Source organism: Dermochelys coriacea, chromosome 27 (genome assembly GCF_009764565.3).
Source record: "Dermochelys coriacea isolate rDerCor1 chromosome 27, rDerCor1.pri.v4, whole genome shotgun sequence".
Taxonomy (NCBI): domain Eukaryota; kingdom Metazoa; phylum Chordata; order Testudines; family Dermochelyidae; genus Dermochelys; species Dermochelys coriacea.
Window position 1 is genome coordinate 10,580,929 of NC_050094.1, and position 21,828 is coordinate 10,602,756.

Consider the following 21,828-nt stretch of genomic DNA (forward strand, 5'->3'; position numbering starts at 1 on the left):
GTGCTACCAGAAAATGAGATGGAGGAAAACCAGAGGTGCTGTGATGTTCAGGCTGCAGGGCGCCACGGCGGAATGTTTGAAATCCAAATAAAACCCTCTCTTTACCTGGGCTGGTTTTAGATCACACTTCAGGCGAGTCATTTCTGTCCATCTTCACTAAGTCTGTAACAGCTCGCCAAAAAAATTCACCTTTGGGGCCGAGGTCAACCCAGGATCTCCAAAAACTCTTTGCCCCTCCTGCCAGTTCCCCACCTTGCTGCTCCTGGTGCTGCAACCAACTATTGGTTGGAACCTGTTGACCTGGCCATGCCTTCCGAGGCTCTGCATGCCCTGGTCCTCTTGCAGCTTACGTCTTTTACAAGCAACAAGCTCAAGTCCAGCTCAACGAATATCCTGTTTTCTCCTCCTGCTTCCCTGTGCATGGATGGGAAGTAAGAAGCATTGCTGAGGCACTGGTTCAGCTAACTGGATCCCACACGGAAACTGTCATGATGGGAAATTATCTAGTGTCTCCCGCTCCTAGCAACTCGGGCTGGGCTTTGTGGGTAGATGCTGTAGATTCCCAGAATGCACCAGCTGGGAGGAAAGGCCAAAATGGGTGCCACAAGAAAACAGTGTTGCTGTCTCACTTGTCCTATCCCCGCACAGCATGTCCCCTCCCTTTGGTGCGGACCCCCGTGACCCATCTTTGCTAGCCCAAGGTGCTGGGCTGCCTCTCCTCACCTCACCTGTGCTCCATAGTCGTGGGCAGTCCCCTCTGCAAACTACAGCAGAACCTGCTGATGGCCAACTCAGTTGAAAATCGATGTCCGTTGGTGTGTGCACAGGAAGAATGGAGTCGTTCTTGCTAGAGTATCCTGGGGGAAGGGCAGGAGAAGGCAAAAGAGGGATTGCTAGGTCCCAGCCCTTCTGACGGGAGCAGCTGCAGGAAGCATAGATGTGGGTTGTCCACCTTAGCAGCCGTTGTCCCTTGCAACTTCCAGGGGTGGGTGACAAGCTCCTGGTGGAGCTCTTACCAGACAGGCCCTGTCTTGTCCTATGGAAACTGGGATCATAAGAGAAGTCTTGTGGATTAAAGCCACTTCACTACGGCGCATGTCCTGTCTGCACGTGGGCCTGGAGGGTGTCAGAGGCAGCGGATCCACCACCGTTTCCCTGGAGAGGGTTCGGGCGATCCAGGTCCCCAGAGCCACTATACACCTTTCCCTCCCAGTGGCGCCACGATTGCTCAGCGTTCTTTGGATGGGAGGTGATTTTTGCCTCCCACGCTGGATGATGCAGGAGGCAGGTTTCAGGGGACCGTAAAGAGAGGAAGCTTTAGAGAGGAAAGGATGGTCCAGTGGTTTGGACAGTAGCTGAAGACCTGGATTCAAGACTCCCTGTGTGACCGTGGGCAAGCTACTTCGCCTCTCCATGCCGCAGAGCCCCATCTGTACAGTGGAGAGAACAGCTCTGCCCTGCCCCACAGCGGGTGTTGTGAGAATAAATACATCAAAGATTGTGAGGTGCTCAGATCCTGCAGTACCAGGAGCCAGGTAAATACCCAAGAGAACTAACTGAGGAAGCTTCTGCGTTCTCAAGCTCTGCCCTCCCCGGGAATCTCCATGTTGGGTGTTTTTTATTATGCAAATGACAATCTCTGCTGAGGTCAAGCTATTTTTTCTCTTGTCCCAAATTTAAAAAAAAAAAGAAAAGGGGGGAGATAATTTCCTCAGCAAGTCATCGTCGTTAATGAAGTTTTACAAAAACAGATACAACCAAGGAAAAATAAAATTTCACAGGTGATAAATTTTTCCAATTTCCCTGGCAGAATTCGATAGGATTGTTAAATTAAGAATGAAGGTGTCTGTTAGGAAGCAACGAGCAGTGATGGGTAATTTTATAGAGTGGAAAATTGAATCAAATTGCTACATTAAAACACAGCTCCTCTGAGAATCTGCCCCTCATGCAGGCTGCTCCGGCATAGCACCGGGGGCTCGGTAGCTGTGCCCGGGGAGGGGACGGGAAAGATAGATTCCCCGGTCTTTTGGAACCCGGGGGTGGGGAAACCAGTTTCCCCTGCAGGGGTTCAGAGGGGATTGGGTTTGCAATCCAGCTGTGGTGGAACGTGCCACATCAATGCCTCATTAAAGGCAGCGTGTTCAGCCTTTTTGGGCACTGGTAGATTTCATATTGGCAGGGGGAGGAAAGATGGAGGGAAGCGGGATCAGAAAAGACCCCTCAGGGTTTTGCCGGAGGGTGTATCTTTATTTTTCAGCGTTCCCTTATTCCTCATCTCCGTAGTATCTGACACCAATCCCTGCCCTAGAAGGCAGAACTTGTCCTGCCTTTTCTTTTGGGCCTGTCTACACTATAACCGACTCAGGGCACCTGGTCACAATGGTGTGAAGGGGTTACAGTGTAAACAGCCTAATAGTATCCATAGAACCGTACGTGGTACCAAATTTTAACACTCTCCCAGGACAGGACAGTACGGCAAAACGGTGCTCGAGCCAGAGCCTCTGATGTGGTCATTGTACGTCTACACTGCAAAGAAAAACCCTCAGAGCCCCGGTCAATTGACTGGGACTTGCAGAGCCCAGGCAGGGGAGCTAAAAAGAGCAGTGTAGGCACTTGAAGACAAGGGTCTCCCACCTGGCTGCTCTTCTGGGAATCTCCAGGCTTTGACTGCGGCCAACCTCGCTTAGGAGCAGGGGGCTGGGTCAGTTCCTTAATCGCTGTCCCCAACCCCAGCGTCCAGCACTTGGGGTGTTTGCCTGAGCTGCAGGCAGAGGAGGGTGACCTGCCAGCGTGCACCAGCAGGGAGCAGTTTCAGTGGGTCCAGTAGATGGTGCCATCCTTTGGGATATTTGCTCCTGCACACTAGAGAGGAAAGGGTCCCACAGCACCCCAGCAAGCTGCTCCCCAGGAAAATCCAATCAAAGCTTGCGAGTTCTCCCCCTTCCTTCCTAAAAGCCTCCATCTATCACAGTCCTTCTGGGGCGCTGTGCAGCTGGGAGACAGGCTGGCATTTAATTATGAGATTAATGTTTCAGTTCACGGCTTCCAATCCACTCACTCAGCCTGCCACTTGCGGGCTGGCATCAGGCACGGGGCGCGCCACACACGGCACAGGAAGCCTGCTGTGAATGGAATTAGAGCCCTGAACATGCCAGTGTCATGTGAGGCAGGGTCCCCTCTGCCATCACACCGTGGAGCTTGCCGCTTACGGAGGGATGTAGCCTTGAACATGCTGGCATCATGTGGCTGGTGAATTGCATAGCCCGGCGCATGTCAGCATCGTCTGACTCCCTGGCCCTCTGGGTCGTGCAGGGGAGCGGTTTGACTCACTGGGGAGATAAAGCTTTGACACCACCACCCCCCTCCAAAATCCCAGGGTGGCATGTTCAGTTGCGGTGTGGCACCAGGTGAGGCTTTGGGGTAGAGGAGGAGCAGCTGAGGGATGGTGAATGGCCACCGCTTGCCGTTGTGCAATTTAGTCTCCTTAGAACATGTGACTATCCCAGTAGGCAATTGCTAACTCGGTCCCTCAGTGCAACACAGACGCTGCCTGCCCAGCTAGAATGGGTAGAAATAGCAGCGTAGAAGGTGAGGCACTGTTTAGGCTGGAGGTTCTCAAACTGGGGAGCACAGAATTTACTGTATTCTGGGGGGCGTGAGAAGGTTTAGCGGGGGGAAAAACAACTTCCTGTGCACGTTTTCCCCACAGCAACGAATAACTCTTGAGGGTTGAGGGGAACAGGGCATCCATCTTAGACCATGGCAGCTGTTTCAATCCACCACCCTTGCTTCTTTCCGAGCTGGGTGGCTGGAAAGCGGCGGCTGCTGGCAGGGCGCCCAGCTCTGAAGGTAGCACCTCTGCCAGCAGCAGCGCAGAAGCAAGGTTGGCGTGAAATAATATTGCCTAAAAACCCAGGTTCCCCCATCACACAAGTAACAACAGTGTGGTGCCAGGAAGTACTATCTTACTTAAAATTTACACTTAAATGTCTGTGTTTGAATCAATGCCTTTCTGCTTTTAATATTTAGTGAGAGTTATATGTCGATTTTTTTATCGGTATATGTACTTCTGTGGCGGGGGGCGTAAACTCCTACACATGCAAAGGAGGGAGGCACGATCAAATATGTTTGAGAATCACTGCCTTAAATGCGTAGAGATGTGCCAGAACCTTAGGCTACGTATCCTGCGTGCCCAAACAGTGCCTCCCATTGCTATCTTCAACAGCGTGGTGTCCGCCTGCCAAAGCTTTCATCTGCGCCCCTCTCTGCCAGCACCTTTCATCACCTTGTGTAGCTAAGCACTGTAGTGCAGACTCAAGTGTAGACATGGCCCTAGTCATTGATACAAACCAGACCTCACGCCGAGCTACCCCCATCCCAAGAAGGGGCAGACGTTTGAATTACCCCGCACCTCGCTCATTGCACATCTTCTCGGGCATTCGGTGAGGTCTTAGAGGCTTCGCTCGCTCCCATCGAAGCAATGCAAAGAGAAGTGGGATCAAGGCTCTGTACCTTTAGTGAAATACAGGAGGCGTACGGCAGCCTGTCGGGATCGGCTGAAAAGACTTTCCATTTCCATAGGCCCTTTCCTCGGAGGAACTCAGAGCACTTTACAGAGGGTGTTGTCCTGTTTTTTACTGGAAGGGAAGTGACTTGCCCAACTCCTTGACAGAGCCGGGAAGAGAATCCAGCAGAGAATCCTGACTCCCAACTCCTTCCTCCAGCCGCTACATGACCCTCTTTTTTCAGAGCCAGGAAGAGCACTCGCATCCAGGCTTCACTCTTCCCACTCTTGAGAGTTGGAAATAGAATCCTAGAAGATCAGGGTTGGAAGGGACCTCAGGAGATCCTCTAGTCCAACCCCCTGCTCAAAGCAGGACCAATCCCCAACTAAATCATCCCCCCAGGGCTTTGTCAAGCCGGGCCTTAAAAACCTTTAAGGAGTCCTGACACTCAACCCCCTTCTCTACCCACTAGGCAACACTTCTGCTCAACGTTGGGACTAGAACCCTGGAGGCCTGGTGCCCTGTTCCCGGCACCCATGACTTGAACTTTTAACCTGGGGGGGGTGGAGGTTCTGGTTAAAATGTTCTGTGATACATCAGCTGTGAAGTTGGGGTGAGGTGACGGAGGAAGGAGACTTGCTGGGAAAGGTGCTCTTTCCTTCCCTTTGCCAGCCACGGTACCTTGTAGCTGAGTGCAGAATAAGAAAAAAGGGCCTTGCATAAAGTTTTGTCGTCTTTGGGAGCAGGGGGCTGGAACCAAGCAAGCCGCCTGAACCCATTAGAGGCGGGAAATGCGGATCCGCAGTAGCTGTAATGGCAACAGGAACCGGCTCTGCTCTCTGGAGGGGTTTCCCGTAAAGCAGAGAGAAGCAGCGAGACAGATAACCCTCCGTGGAAATGTTAGTACACACTCCGCTGTCCAGCAGAGCAGCCTGTGTTACTGCTAGGAAGGGGCGGAAAGGAGCCAGGCTGCCTGCTCCACCACAAGGCAGGAGGGGGGAGAGACACAGAAGGCCCGATGGGCTTAGCATAATGGATGCAACTTTTTTTTTCCCCCCGCATACCGAAAGTCACGTAGCAGAAAGGCTCCCCTTGGAATGTCATGTGGTTTCCTGCACCAGTGCTGGCTGATGGGGAGGAGAGGCCAGAGGGTTTGGGGAAAATGGAGGCCTAAGGGAGCTCCGCTCGAATGAGGGCCAGGATGCAATTGGGGGTGTGTGGAGGCTGCAGAGTGTGGTAGATGAAAGGCCCAGATTGCAGGTCTGTGGAGTTGCAATAGTGTGCGGTGAGATAGATGAGTAAGCAGGGGTGTGCAGGGAATAGATGGGGGTTGAAATCAGGTGCACACAGATCACAGGGGGATGGGGGTATAACCATGTATAGGCAGGGGAGTAGGTTGGCAGGTAGATGGGGTTTGATCAGGGGCATGTAGGGTGTGAGTGGATGGGGTGTCTCCATATGGGTGGGCGGAGTATGGACTGTAGGGGTGATCATTATTTGATTTATGGTAGCACCTAAAGACCGCAGTCAGGGATCAGGGCATTGTGCAAGGTGCTGTACACACATAACAAAAAGACAAACTCTGCCCCAAAGAGCTTGCAATCCAAGTTGAGCGCTGCTTGTTCCTGAGGGTTGCATTTGAGTTCCTGAAGGCCTTAGCAGCGGCTCATGGAGACTTAAATGATACTCAGTAGCGCTGAGTGCAACGCTCTGTCGACCACACGTATAATGTGCCGGTCAGCATGCGAGCTAGATGCCAGGACCCCCACTCAGGACATACAGCAGAGGTTTGTTATCGGGGCTCATTCCTCCAAGTTACGGACTTGCCACAAAATGCTCATGGTAACTTTTTGATACGCTTCCCAGCATGCGACTTATAGACTGTGGATGAATAAGGTACAGCTTTGCATAAATGAATGGATGGCGGACCTAGAAGGCTATTGCCCACCTACTAGTCCTCCATGCTCCCAGGCTGTACTTCATTGGGGGAAATACACAGAAACTAAAATCTGGGAAATTTAGTTTTGGGGATGGGGGGAATATCCATTGAGCCAAACCGATGGAAGGTACTTTAGAGAGGAAGGATGGTCTAGCGATTAGGATGCTAGGCTGGGATGTGGGATATCTTCATTCAGTTCCCTACACAGCCTTTCTGCGTGATCTTGGGCAAGTCACTTAGCAACTGGGGTGTGGTGAGGATAAATGTATTAGAGTATGGGGCGGCTTCCATATTATGGTAATGGCAGCAATAGATGGGTAGCTTGACCAACTTGCTATGTGCAGTCCCAAATCCGTAGCATGGAGGATTGCCTGTCTGATATGCTGATTGGAACAGTGATCGTTAGCTTCTGGACTCAGCCACTTGCTTGTGACCTCAATGCAATAGGGAATGGGTTATAAGTGCCCCAATGGGTCCTTCATCCTACTGTTTAAATTCAACTCCAGATTGTGGCTTTAGGTTCCTTCTGAAGGGACGATGGGGTTCCGTCTTAATCATTAACCCTCTTTGCTAATTATCCGCCCTGCCCACATGGCCATTAAGTAGAGAAGCTTTAGTTGGAACCTGTCCCATGCGGGGTCACTCCTGTTCTGCATGGGGAGCAGTGGAGGCATTTCAGAAAGCTTCTCGCCAGCTGTTTGTTTCATTTGGCACCAGGTGGATCCGTGGGTCTCTGCAAGGGGCTCTTTTCGGTGTGGCAGCTTTCATCCATTCCTCGATTTTTTTTTTTTTTTTTTTTTTTTTTAAGCAGGGCTTTTGCATGTCAGAGTTGTAGCTCTGCCATTCCAGTTGCCTTACCCGCCCCCATCCCCGCTGCCACGCCCAGGGGAAAGTGCCAGCAGAAGACAGAGTGGATGTATGTTCTCCCCTTCGAAGGGCCGGTACCTGCGTGTGCACTTGCCAAGCCTCCCTGGCAATGGATACAGACTAACACGGCTGCTACTCTGAAACCTGTCTAATTTTTGACAGTCCGTGTGCGCAAAAAATTTCTTCAGTGCAAAGTGTTGTGCTTCTGTGCAAATTTTTGTGTGCGCGGTGTTTTGCCATGTGCCCTCACACACGCACAGCTTAGAGGGAACCGTGCTCCCTGGAATGTTCCTGTCTTTCCTCACATCGGGACACCGGCGTTCAGCTGACCTGAGGAGCGAGAGTTATGAGAAGTCGCTCCCTGGAGAGCGCTCCAGAGCAGCTTAGCCATTTCCTTTCTCACCCAGTGGCAGCAAAGGCAAGACACGTGCCGTCGTTTGCAAGGCATTCTTTGACCGCGTGACTTTGGAAGAGGGAGGGCATTTTAGGTCCTTTCTATGCTACAACAATAACTGAGGCAGGTCTCCGGGCCCAGTTGCAGCACTGTTCATATGTAATACAAGGGGAACCTAACAATATTCCCCCAACCCTTGGCTGGCCCCAGGTTTTAACCCCATTACACAACTAAATCCATTCTGCACTGCAGTATTTAACTGGGTTGAAACTGGCTGGATTATAATCCATAGTGTAGACTGGTTTCAGAGTAGCCACCATGTTAGTCTGTATTCGCAAAGAGAAAAGGAGGACTTGTGGCACCTTAGAGACTAACAAATTTATTTGAGCATAAGCTTTCGTGAGCTATAGCTCACTTCATCGGATGCATTCAGTGGAAAATACAGTGGGGAGATTTATATACACAGAGAACATGAAACAATGGGTGTTGCCATACACGCTGTAAGGAGAGTGATCACTTAAGATAAGTTATTACCATCGGGGGGGGGAGGGAGAAAACCTTTAGTAGTTATAATCAAAGTGGGCCATTTCCAGCAGTTGACAAGAACGTCTGAGGAACAGTGCGGGGGTGGGGGAAATAACATGGGGAAATAGTTTTACTTTGTGTAATGACCCATCCACTCCCAGTCTCCATTCAAGCCTAAATTAATTAGTAGTGTAGACTGAGTTCTTTGCAACAGTGGGGTAGAGAGACAGCGAAGGATCACATTGCAGATGGAATGGCACAGGGAGAGGATGTTTGGGTTGGAGAGAGAAATGATGTGGCCAACCACAAAGGTGCTAACACAGAAAACAGAGCTTGGAATGGGACCACCTTTGTGCAATCCCTGCTCTCCAAGGAGCGTGTTTCGTTTGCACATGTTACTTTGCTGTGCAGCGGAAAACACATTTTCTCTCGTTAGGGCCACTATTTTCTCATCCACTATGGAGTTTGCAACCGGAGTCCCCGTGCATTCTGGCTGTCAACACACCTCCCTGTAACTTCCAGATGAGTCCCGTTAGCACTAATCAGAATGAAAACAATACGTTGAGCTTCTGTAGCAACACTCAGATGAGTCTGGTTTTACAGGAATTAGCCAACTAATCTCCACAACACCCCTCTGATGTAGGCAGGTAGGATAATCCCAATTAGTGATAGGTAACTGAGGCACAGAGTCTGTGAAGCATGGATAGCTCTCCAATCAGGAGACCATCTACTTATCAATCAAGATATGTATACGGTCACCGCGTAATCTGAGCATCTCCTTAGTATTTAAAAATGCAAGTAACAATAGCAATCTTTTTCCCTTTCCAGCCCAGAAGAGAAACAGCTGAATTAGTTTACAGGGCAAGTAACTTCTCGAAGGAAAGCTAAATCAAGTGCATTTAGGGCTGTAAGTGGTTGGCCTCATTTCTTGTGGACAAGAGTTCCGCTGGCTCCAAGAGCTGTAAAATTCCGTCTCCTGCATTCATGAGCCTCTCCTTTTTAGTCCGCAGTTCCAGTGGAATAGCTGCATCATTCTAGGTCATGATTGCAGAGATGATCTTGCCATTGCTCAAATGAGTTTACGAAGCAATTTATGGTCTGGATAAATTCGGGGGCGGGGGAATGTGGGTAAAAGAGGGGAAGTCAGGCAGGAATTCTGTATGTCCAAGGCTGGGTCAGATAATTTTTTCCACCCACACCATTCTTCCATCTCGCTTCCTATTATCCGAAAAGCCTGGCATTGTAAGGGTGGGCATGGACACTTTGGCATTAGTGTCTGCCTCACAAAGGTGCTTATATGACCTCCATTCCCTTATTATCTGAGCACCTCACAATCTTCTTTATCGTCACAAACTCCCCAGGAGGTAGAGAAGCGCTAGCATCCCCATGTTAGAGCACCAGGAGGCTGAGTGACTTGCCCATGGTCACACAGGGAATCTGTGGCAGAACAGCCACTTGAACCCAAGTCTCCCAGATCTTAAGCTAATGCTCTAACCATTTGGAAATGCTACCTCTCTATAGCTTAGCTATAGAAGTAGCCAGGGAGCTGTTACAGCCCTTTCCCTAATCGTGGTCCTCCTTGGCAGGAGAGAGTTTATTTCTGCTGATAAGCTTCCTTATCCTGTACTAGAGGTCGTGAGCTCCTCGTTGATAGTCATGCTGTTCTGCATATAAGACTGGCTGTAGCCTGGGAGATGACTCCAAAGAAACTGAACTGCCCTGGAAGAATCGGTTTTATTTGTTCCCTTTCCCATTCTCATCCCAGGGCCAGATTAAGTGCCGTTGTCCGAAAGGATAAAGGAATCTACTTTTGACTGCCTTGACAGTGGGGTTTTTTTTATCATGGTTGCAGATACATTTACATTCTCTTTTACAAATGCAAAGAGCAGGCAAAAGCCACTTTCAATAATTTATTTTAAAATCAATGCTAATGAGGTTATGTCTTGTCAGTGGCCGAGTTTTACAATAAAGTCTGATTTATTTAGAAAAGATCTTTGGTGCCACTTCCCGTCTAATGGGGGAGCCGTTGCAGTGACCCTCCAACTTCGGATCCAATTTGTAATTCACAGCGGAGCTCTGACCTGATTTGCATTGATTAGAATTGGGAGGTAGAGACAGCTGGGTCCGGGCCATGGAGGGTGGGGGAGAGCACTCTGTCTTCCGAAAGTGTCTAAAGGCAGCAGATTATCTACCACCTTGTGATCAAGTTGCACGGTATCAGCAAAAGACCCGTCGGTGACTTAATTAGAAAGGCCCTCCCCACCATGGTTCCTCATGAAACTGGGCTACATACGGCTCTGCCCTGAGATTAGAGCAAAACTTGGTGCCTTTGGGTTCACAGACTGAACTTCAGTGATGGTACCTCATGCTCCTTCCAGAGACATGGAACAGCACAGGACTCTGGGTTTTGTTTCTAAACTTCATGGTTGCAAAGAGAAACCTGCAAATATCACCCAAGCCTAACCGATGCAGTGACATCTTCCTGAGTCTGCAGACAGCCTTTGGCAGAGGGAGCACACTAGAGCCATCTGGCCCCGCACCCAGATCTCCTGTTCTGGGTAGGTGGGGTGTGGCTAGGATCTTGGATTTCCTTAATCCAGCCCTGATTCCTGTCATTGCCTATGCTTGCCGCCAAACTGAATTCAGCACTGGTTTGGCCAAGTAGTGCATACACACCGTTTGTGGGTGCCGCTACATTCAGGGACTCTGAACCTGTATTATTGTGCCAGTGTAAGGACCTTGCACCAATCAGCCCCTGGGAGAGTGAATGCCGGTGCTAATGATAGGTTACCCATTTCAACTAAATCACCAGAACCCAGTTGTAAACCGATTTAAGGGTGTGCACAAAAGGGGTTTGCACTGACTTAGCCCAAACTGGTTTTAGTTAAATTGGTGCAACTATTGGGTATAAATAAGCCTTTCTTTCTGTCGCACTGAATTAAATCTCCGTTTGTGCTCATGAGTAGTCTAGCGCCCACCGGCCCCCTGCTCTTGGTTTCGTCTTACTCCTGTTGTCTACAGTCCTCTCCCCTAAGGCTCAAACCTTCTCCTAATGAAACCAGTGGCTAAACTCCCATCACCTCAGCATCTTCTACCATCTGCTCTCTATGCTTGGATCATCCTCTCTCTTCTTTACTAGCAGGTGTCCTTTCTCTCTCCTTCAGTTTCCCCCTTAAATCTGCTTCTTTCAAGAAATCATTCCACCTCCTCCATTTCCTGGAAATTATTGTTCGGTCAGTGTCTTGTGTCTCGCAGACCATAAACTCTTCAGTGCAGGAAACGTCTCTTCCTATATGATGCTTATAAAGTGCCATGTAAATTTATGGGGCTATCGTAAGTGATTTGTTTTTAACAGCGTTAATAGGAATTCATGGGTTTATGCAACATGCTTTAAAATATTACCTGTCCCAGGAGCAGGGGACTTCCCCTTCCTGTTTTTCAAATGTATGCTCTGAATTTACTGGTTTGAGAATCGGATGCTCTCTCGATCCAGATCATCCGATCTATTTTATCTAATCTAATGTAATCTATTGGTTTCATACTGCTGCTTGGCATTGCTGGAGTATCTCGACGACTTCCACATAATGGTTCTGTGTCTTCTGAAGGCCGCTCCTCAAGGATTAATTCCTTCCGTAACCAGTGTGCGTGGAAGTCTTCAGAGTCGCCGTTTGTCCATAGGCTTTCCTGTGGGCCATGTCCTTTTTTCAAACCCAGGGCATGGACTGGCATCCACTACTCTCTAAAATCCGAGTGCCAGGCATTCGGAGACCCTGGCGGTGGGCATCACGTAAAGCCCCAGGGCAGGATTTTCCAAAACGGACAGCATTGGTGGTGTTCTGCACCCAGAGAAGTCAATGGAAGTTTTACTCCTGACTTCAGGGGGATCAGAGTTAGGACAATGCTGAAAGCTTTGGAAAAGTCCCACCCCTCATCTAGGGGACTGGATGGAGGGACTTCCCAGGCGGTTTCCATAATCCCTCACTAACCAAGTTCTTTCATTTCATTTCCCCTCCAGACGAGGAGCTTGACCCACCCGTCCTGGAGGACAGAGAAGACATTGGAAGTAAAGGGAAAACAGGTAAGAGATGACCACGTCATTTGGAAGCAACAGGCTCCTTGGGGCTGGGATACAGGAAGGACCTTCCACCAGCTAGATAGATCAGGAGTCAGTGTACATCTCTGACTGTGTGGCTGAGAGCTTAGAGGAGGGAAAAGGTCCTGGGAGTGAGGCTGCTGACGATGTGTGTGGAGGGGAGGAGGCTCTTTGCTGGTCAGAACCCTTTTGAGAAACTTCTCCGTTAGCTGCCTCCCTTTCTGTTCCCGAATCCCCTGGCAACCAGCTGCTTTACCTACGCCCCCCTGCTCCACCAATGGGCTGTGAGGTACCTCCGCCTACTATCTCCCCCCTCCACTCCTGAGCCTTTCTTCAGGTTTCGCCATTACCAGCTGTGAGCCGTTAAGGCTGGGTGGGCTCACCATGGGGTTTCCTCTCCTTCCAATCTTCCCTTGGCTGGTTTCCAGCAGCCCAAGACCATCCAGCATCTCTCTACTCTCCTGTGGCCCCGTACCTGCTGTGACAACACTGAGTCCCTTTCCGAAGGTTGGGCCTAGAGCTCCAGGATCCAGCTAACCTCCAGGCATATCAGCAAAGGGGGAACGCGCAGCCCAGTGGGGAAAAGAAGAGGAGATGTCATGATCTGACCCTGAGGAAAGGTTCAGGTTCCACTGGAGGGATGGAGGCAGTGGTTCTTTATCTTGTGCCTGCCCCTCAACGAGAGCGGAAGTGGCTCCTTGACCCTGAGGACCAGGGGAGTGGAAAAGCCTCGTCTCTACTCCGCCATGCCCTGAGACTGGAAGTTCAGAGGGCAGGGCCAGGGAGGCATGCAATCAGAGCAGCAACCGTGGAACCGCTGGCTGGTCCCTGTTCTGGATGCCCAGGTTTCATTCCAGGCGCATTTGGATATGACTATGTAAGTGTTTGTTTTTTGGTGGATGTGAAATTGCATCTCCTCAGGCCCCCTGCTGTTATCCATGCTACAGGTAACTAGTTGATCCTGCGTTCCTAAGGACAGACGCCCCTCTGAAGCCTCCTTCAGTGGCAGGGAACCTTTCCAATGGCCACTCCCACAGTGCTATCTGCAGCAAAGCCTGGCATATCTCGAGTGAGAACGCTCCATCCATCAGCCCTGCCTGACTTAGAATCCAGCAGCTCGTTTCATGTTGCAAAGATCTCGGTTGTAAAGGCATGTGCCGTTGCTCTGTCTTCCCTTGCTCCGTTTTCAGCAGGTGATCGGGACCAGGGAGCACTCAGAGAGGGAGCCAGGCTTGTAAAGTTCAGGCCGCAAGTGGGATTGGGGAGAGGGGGAGAGAGACACATCGAAAAAACCATCGGAAAGAGCAGAAAGTGAGTCACCGCCAGCAAAGCCAAGAGGAAAACGGAGCGGGGTGGGTCTGTGTACTGGAATGCTGGAGGCACCAGAAACCCAACCCCAAACCATCACTGCAGAGCAAGCTGCCTCCCGGCATGTGCCTGGAATCCAGCGTCCCCACCCCTGCTTTTTCCTTAAGAACCCCTCGGGTGGGAGCTGAGCGGAAGGTCTGTTTCCTGCCCAGTTCCCCCTAGTCCCACCTGCTTCTCTTCCCATCGGGCGTCCGCCCCACCCACAGGAAAGAAGCCCTTGTGTGCAAGCAGCCTCGGGTGGTGCAGCTGTGAGCTTCCTGCAGCCCCAGTTCCCTTTTTACAGCTCCGTTCAGGAAATCACGGCCGTCTGGCAAAAATCTGGTTTGAGACCCGCCTCCTTGGGCTCTTTCCTGCCCCCTTTCCATGGGGCTCACGTCCCAGAAATTAAAGGGGGAGGTTTAACCACATGAGCAGGGGAGATTCAGCCAGGTTAAAGCTCTATTCACCTCTCAGGTCTCAGTCCTGAAAATCTGTATCAGACTGTCTGTGTGTGGCCATGCTGGTTTACTTGCCTGTCCACCAACTGTCCTAGGCCTTCGGGTTGGGCACAAATAGGGTTGGTGAGGAATTTTTGGCCAGAAGATTTGTTTTCACTGGAAAATGCCAATCAATAGAAACTTTTGATGCCTGCCCCTCAACGAGAGTGGAAGTGGCTCCTTGAACCTGAGGGCCAATGTCTCCTCAACATTGCTGTGAAGCCACAAGCTAAGCACAAGGTCCAGCCGTAAGTCCTTTTATCTCCTGGATGGTCATTCCCCGACCAGGAAAGCCCTTGAGATGGGCCATCGCTGCTGCAGGATCACTGGCTCACTCGGCCAAATGAGTTTGAGTTCTAGCTGCTTGTGAAGATCAGAGGGAATGAGAATTCTTCTGAATGTCACATTTCTGTGGTGCTGTTTTCCCACCTTCATGCCCCACCAGCGTGATGCTTTATTAGGCCACTGGAGCATATGGCAGCTACAGCAGGTACGAGCGCCCCAAAGCTTTGAAAACAGACGTTGTCCCGTTATTTATAAACCATGCTTTGGTCATGACACAAAGCTGCGCCTTCATCTGTGTAGGATCAAATGCAGCTAACTAAAGAGAGAAGGCAGAGGGGAAACAGATGGAAGGAATATTGGAGGGGCATGTTTGTAAAACATAAACAAATCAACCTAAGCAAGTAAATTAAAATAAAATAAACTAGTTCCATTTCCCCACTGAACTTCCTAATTCTCCTCTCAGAACTGGCTCCTAGGAGGATGTTGGAATGTATAATCAACAGAAGCAGCCCCTAATCCTAAAGCGGCAGCAGCGTGTAGTGGGTAGAGCACTAGAGTGGGACTCGGGAAGCTTGGGTTTATTTCTGGCTCTTCCAGTGGCCTTGGGCGAACCACTTCCTTTCTCTCTGCCTTGGTTTCCCCACACCTCCTGTTGTATCTATTTAGATTGTAAGGTCCTTGGGGCAAGGACTCTGTCTCACTATGTGGTTGTACAGCCCCTAGCACAATTGGGCCCTGTCCTCAATCTCCAAGAGCTCCAGGAATACAAATAATATATCTTCCTTGGATCAATTGGGTCTTTGGCTGCCCACATGCAACTCCCACAAAGTGGCACTTCTTTTTCCTGACTAACCCCTACTGAAGGGCTTAGGCTCAGTCTGTGCAGAGCAACCGTGTTGACTTCTTTATCCTGGAAGCACCACTGTTCAGGGAGGTGCTGGCCTGGGCTACAGTGAAAAGGTGTGCCGTTGAGGTCCTTGGAACAGGTACAGGCTGGGTTCAGTCAGCTAAGATCCTTGTTGCTGAGTGGCTTCCATTTTTCTCTTTCTATTTCGGGTTCCCTTTTCAGTTATTAATGTACTGGAGACTAAGGGCTTGTCTACACAGAGATATTCAGGAAAGTTAATCCGAATTAACTAAAGGTGTGATTTTAAAGTGGATTAGTGAAACTGCATTAAACCCCTGTGTGAGCGGTCATTCAGAATTAAAGTGGCCTTAAGTTGGTTTAGCTCCCTAAAGCTGGGGACTTGAGAGGTGCCGGAAGGTGTAATGCACCCAAGTCCCATTGAAAATCAAATCCCTTAGGGCACCTAACTGCCGTTGGCTTGGGGTTTTAAAGGCCGTATTTTCCACGGTTGGCTCATATTGGCCTCGGATTTTGTTGGCCCAGTTTGCGATGCCTTGAGCCTGATGCTCAAGAGGGAATGGAGTTGCGAGTGCTCTGAAAAATAGACCCCAGGCATCTCAAAGGGGGGACCCCAAATAAGAGGTCACCCTTGAAAATTTTGGCCCGTACCACTACAGCCTTGACAGCCATTCAGATGCCCTACTCGTATTCATTAGTATCTTCCTCGTGGTGCTAATTGTTCATCATTGTAACTATTTTTAGTTATTACTGTGGTCATGATTGCTTTAGGACCTGTCTTTTTTCATGCTGAATAATATTTTAGACTCGTCCCTGGGCAGGATTTCAAGGGACAGGGTTGTCGCATTGCTGGAAGCACTTGTCTCTGTGCTTTAATCTTGTATTTTTTTTGTTCTTCAGTCCAAACGGAATAGAAGACTAATTAGGTGGAGTGAAGTCCTTGAAACGAAAGCTGAGAGGATGGGGGTTGCAATGGGCATTTTTCTTAATTATATCAAATGGTCAAAATGCCAGATGAGCATTTGGCTAATGTAAAACTTATTGTTTCTCATTTCCGAGAGCCACAAGGACACTGTGAATCCAGCGTCTCCCAGCAAATCAAACTGAGAGCTGCAGTCTCATCTTGACAGGATACTCATTTTCTTCTCTTAGCAACTGGTTGCTTTTAAAGCCTGTGGTCTGAGCTAGAATTAGCTAAGCGGGAGGTAGGGTAGCCGCATCTGCAAGGCATTTTACCAGGCAGCCAAATTCCACTACTCAACAGTCACCCACAATCTCTGGCTCCTCCCACGATCCACAGCTCCGCCCTCTCCTGGAGTAGCAGGATGTTTCTGCTCAGATGAAAATAACAAAAAAACAAAAACAAAACAAAAAAAAAACCCCTGTTGCTATTTAGACTGCTATTGTTATGCTTCAGAGTCAACAGGCCACCCCTGAAATGAACAGGGGCAGCTTGCACGCCTCCCTTGACTGTTGTTTCAAGCAGTGCAGATGTGGGAAGAAAAACATGGCAGTAGCCCCGTTTGGATGGTTTTCTTAATGACCATTGAATCTATAAATATAGAGCCAGATTCTGATTCCCACTTATGTTGATGTGAATCAGCAGCAGCAGCTGCACTGACGTAACCAGTAAGCAAATTGTAAGCAAATACAAAATCTAGGCTTGGTTTGTTTGTTTGTTTGTTTGTTTGTTTTATAATGGAAAACTAATTTCTGTCGAGACAGATGGGCCTATCTAGGTGCTGGTATGGCATATGACCGAGTGTAGGCTCAGCCTCACCCCCGAGGGCAGTGGCAGCTGGGCTTAGTAATGAATACAGGATACAGGAATGTGAGATTTGACAGACTGGATCAGATCCGAGGCCCATCTAGCCCAGTATCCTGTCTCCAATTGTAATCGGTACCAGCTGCTTCAGAGGAAGGTGTAAGAACCCTGCAGTAGCAGATGTGGGATAATCTGCCCTCCACATCAGGTCTCATGCTGATCTCTAATAGAGATTGGTGTCAGCCCTGACACATGAAGGTTAATATCCCTTCCAAAAAATGTGTTGAACTTACTTCTATCTCTGATTAGTCTTTCTATCCATATAAATGTCCATTCCCTTTCTGAATCTTGCCACAAGTACTCCTGGTTTTTTTCCCTAGCCTCTGTTTGTCAGAAGCTGGGAACGGACAACAGGGGATGGATCATTTGATGATTACCTGTTCTGTTTATCCCCCCTGAAGCACCTGTCATTGGCCTCAGTTGGAAGCCAGTGGCAATGAGTTCTGCAGTTGAATCAGACATTGTATGAAAAAGTATTTGTTCTTGTGAGGTTTAAATTCTCCAACCTTTTAATTTCATCCAGCCCCCTTTTTTTCTCGGGTTATGAGACCAGGAGAACAGATGTTACCAATCTAGGCAGCCTTGGCTAGTGAGGAGAGCACTGGACCTGGAACTCAGGAGAATTGGCTTCTACTCCAGCTTCTGCCACTGGCCTGCTGGGTAGCCTTGGTCAAGTCATTTCACCTCTGTGCCTGATTCCCCAGCTGTAAAATGGGGATGATGATGGTGTGCTTTGTGATCCTCTCATCTGGATCCACTCTAAGGTAAACAATCCCAATCTTTTCCATCTCTCTTCAGATGAGAGTTTTTTCTGGGCCCTTGATCATGATTGTTTCCCTTGTCTAAATCCCCTGTAGGACAGCAATAGCCACAGTATCTGGATGAGGCTGCATCACTGCTATATTTTAAGTTTTTGGCCGTGGTGTTGTAGCCCTGTTGGTTCCAGTAGATGAGAGAGACAAGGCAGGTGAAGTCATGTCTTTTTTGTTGGTGGAAGGCACAAAACTTTTGAGCTTTTCAGAGCTCTTCAGGTCAGGACTCAAAGCTGAAGAAGAGCTCTGGGAAGCTTGCGAGCTTGTCACTTCCGCCCATAGACATTGGTCCAATAAAAGAGATTCCCTCACCCACCTACTTATATAAAGCCATTACAGTCTCTTCTACCTACTTTATATAAAGGCATTACAGAATCCTCCCCCCTTCTATTCCTTATGCAACCTAACATCTGAGCTTTTTGCTGCTGTTTTTTAAATCACAGCTGCGCATTGCACAGAGGTCTTCATTGAGCTGTTTATAATGATGCCCAGGTCCCTTTCCAGAGTGGATTCAGTTAATTTAGATTCCTCTAAGGTACCAGAGTAGTTCCACGGGGCATTATTTGACACTTACTGACTTTGCATTGCCGTTGCCATCCTGTTGCCCATTACCCTCGTTTGGTTAGGGATCTCTGAAGTGCCCCATGGCCCTCTCTGGTCCTGATTAACCTAAATAACATTTCACCATCTGCAAATGTTGCTGCCTCACGGCTTATCGCCCTTTCCAGATCATTAATAAATACAGTGCACTTGCAGTTTTTCCAAAGCCCTTATGATCCGAAGCCTGTTCTTGGGCCCCGTGCTGCTACTCCTGCCCTTTTAATCCCGGGTCCCCCACGCTATTCGGACAATGGGACATACACTGTATATTAAACAATGCAGGACCTTGCACAAGATAGCTTAGCCACATCGTGCTTCAGTTTCTTTAGATCTCTCCTATGGGCCTAGTGACTTACTGCTTTTTAGATGATCGATTTGCTGCCTCTTCTGCCACTCCACTTCCAAGATTCTCTCTCTCTTTTTTTATTACCAGGGAAGAGCAAATCCGGGGTAGGGATCTCCAAAGCCTCCTCGACCAAGTAGCGAAAACTGTCACAAATAAACCATTGAGCTTCTCAGCAATGTCCTTATCTTCCTTGATTGCTCTCATTAACTACCGATATCCAGCGGGCGCACCACTTCTTTCAGCAGTAGAGCTCCACAGGAGGAAACAGTCGGTGGTCCCAGTTTCTGCACGAGGATGTCTGCACTGCAATCAGAAAGTGTAATTTACAGCAGGCATAGGCGTATCTGACATAGCTTTGATCAAGTTAGCCCACCAAAATGTGCAGAGTAGCCGTGGCGGCCCGGGCTAGCTGTCCAAGTACGTAGCCACCATCCGGGCAGGACTGTGGTCGAGCAGCTAGACCGTGCCACCGAGGTTACACTTCTATTTTTAGCAAGCTAGTGTGATCAAAGTGTGGCCGGTACCCCATATGTGCTGCAATCCCATATATAGACCCTCTGACTTCTTATAGTGTGGAAAGTGGTATATTTCAGTCCCAAATCTCCTTCCCACCCCCACAACATATTGGGAAAATAATAAACCTGTTCTTGTCCGAAGAGGGAAGTACGCTGAATTTGGCCATCACTGTATTTAAACCTCTTTGTCAGTGATTTACTTATAATGATCTGTAGGATCACTAATATTTTAGTTAATAACCTGAGCAATTTCCACCCCCCCCCCCAAGAAGTTCCATCCTCCTGGAATACGTTTTGTGTCTCCTTTTCCGCCAAAATGGAGTGGCTTTGTGCTCCACCAGAGAAACCCAACAAGTCTGGGGTGCATCCCTTCCCCTGGTACTGAGTTACTCTGGGCTTCACCAGATTGTCTGCCTTTTAATTCCCTTAAAAAATATTTTTGCACTCGTTCCATTTTTTTGCTGCCCCCTGCCGTCTGCCATCCGCTGTTCACTTTGTGATGAGATTCTGCCTGCTGATACTTCCTTTGCTTCGGTTCATAACCGCTGGGTCCTGTGTTTTATACAAGCTTAAATAACCCAGCCACTCCTGCTCTTTCTATTCCCTTCACAATCTTTGCCCTGCCACTAAGTTCCCCCTTTAATATTTTTCCAAAGGATACAGACCTACTTTCTTTCAGCCTTTCTCCTGAAGTTCCCCAAGTCCCCGAGTCATTCTGTTTATTCCCCGCTGCATCATTACCCATCTCTGTAATGTCCTTTCTCATATTTAAGTGATCAAATCTGGGCACAGATCTCCAGATGTGCCCTTACCATTCAATCCCTTAGACCATATTAGGAACATTTCCTGCAAGATGTGCTCAGTATTTTCTATTTATGCTTCACAGGCCTGATTCCCCACCCTGTCGCTCCAGTGATTTCCCTTCGGTGGTTGAATGAGACCCCTTAGCTCTTCGTTTTACTGGAGGTTTTTTTTCACGTATTGGGCCACAGAACGCGGGAGCTCTCAGTATCCCAATGTCTTGATCTACCCCTTTAGAATGCTCTCCTGCTCACCCTCCATCAGGGAAATGAAGCTGAGCAGTTCTGTTGTCTCTGCTACTAATTTGCTGAATGACCTTGGGCGAGTCACTTCCTCCCCTTCTCTCTGCCTCAACTTCCCTGGTTGTAAAGTGGGCATAACGGTGCTGCCTCAGACCTGCTACATGTTATCTCCTCTTCTTGGGTATGAGAACTCTCTCTATTTTTATATAGACCACAGTTTGAGGCTTAATATTTAGGCTTCCCAGGCCTTTGAGGGTTTGTCTAAACTGTAGGGTAAGCCTGGGGTTTGAACTCAGGCTCAAGCCCAACCCCCCTTCAGGCTACAGATGCATCATGTTAACCGGGGTCCCAGCACCGCATGAGGATGGAGGGTCCATGCTTGAACCAGGCACCAAGGGTTCAAGCCCTATTGCTTTGCAGTGTAGACGCAGCCCCTCTAGACTCGCGCTTTGGGAGTCCTCCAGAAGTATCCCACAGGCTGACATTTTTTGTCCTCTGGACAGTCAAGTTTTGCCACACTGCCCCACAAATAAAGAGCTGGAGCAGCCACACAGCGGGAGGACGTTAGGAAGTCTGGGATATGGGAGGTTGGACTCGGACCTGTATAATGCAGTGTGGACGCTGAAGCCCTAGGTTGGGATCCAGCGTTCAACCATTTCTAACCTGGGGTTACAAGTGCGTGTAGACGCTCAAGCCCTAGGCTAACAAACCCAGACTTCGCCAACTCATGTTCTACTCCCCCTGGACTGCCACTGCAGTGTAAGCAGACCCTCAGGCTGCATGTTAAGTCTACCCTTCATGCTGGGGGGGGGATGCCAAAAAATAGTGTAGCCATGGCAGCAGGAAGGGCAAGCCACCCTGACGGTGTGCCTGTCCGAGACGCTAGGCATGTCCCCGGGCTGCTAGCTCCTCCCACTGCGGCTATCTCTGTTTGAACAACACTCCTAGCTGGAAGTGTAGATACTCTCTTAGAGCGTGAGCATCTCCCTCAGCTGCTTAGTCCAGCGAGAATAAGAGCCCACAGCAGTGAGAGAAAGTCCTTTAGCTCAGGTGGACTGGTAGGAGCCTGCTCTGCTCCTCCGTATTCACTGGCTGTGGAGGTGACCACAGGGGAGCATAGAATCATAGAAGATTAGGGTTGGAAGAGACCTCAGGAGGTCATCTAATCCAACCCCCTGCTCAAAGCAGGACCAACACCAACTAGGAGGGAGGTGTCAGTGTTGGTTGATTAGAAGGTGGTAGGGTTGCCGATTTTGGTTGGACTTATTCCTGGAGGTTTCATCATATGACATAATCTTTAAATAAAGGTGAATCTTTAATTCCTGGAGACTCCAGGACAATCCGGAAGGGTTGGCAACCTTAGAAGGGAA

At 49.2% G+C, this 21,828-nt stretch overlaps 1 protein-coding gene across 1 annotated transcript in view; it reads left to right on the top strand.

Moving 5' to 3' along the window:
- Positions 1–21,828, top strand: part of SKAP1 (src kinase associated phosphoprotein 1) — a 229,917-nt gene that overhangs the window by 189,105 nt on the left and 18,984 nt on the right. Inside the window, exon 10 of the mRNA XM_038385587.2 lies at positions 12,246–12,308. Within this exon, the coding sequence (XP_038241515.1) occupies positions 12,246–12,308 (63 nt within the window). The remainder of the gene's footprint in view (positions 1–12,245; positions 12,309–21,828) is intronic.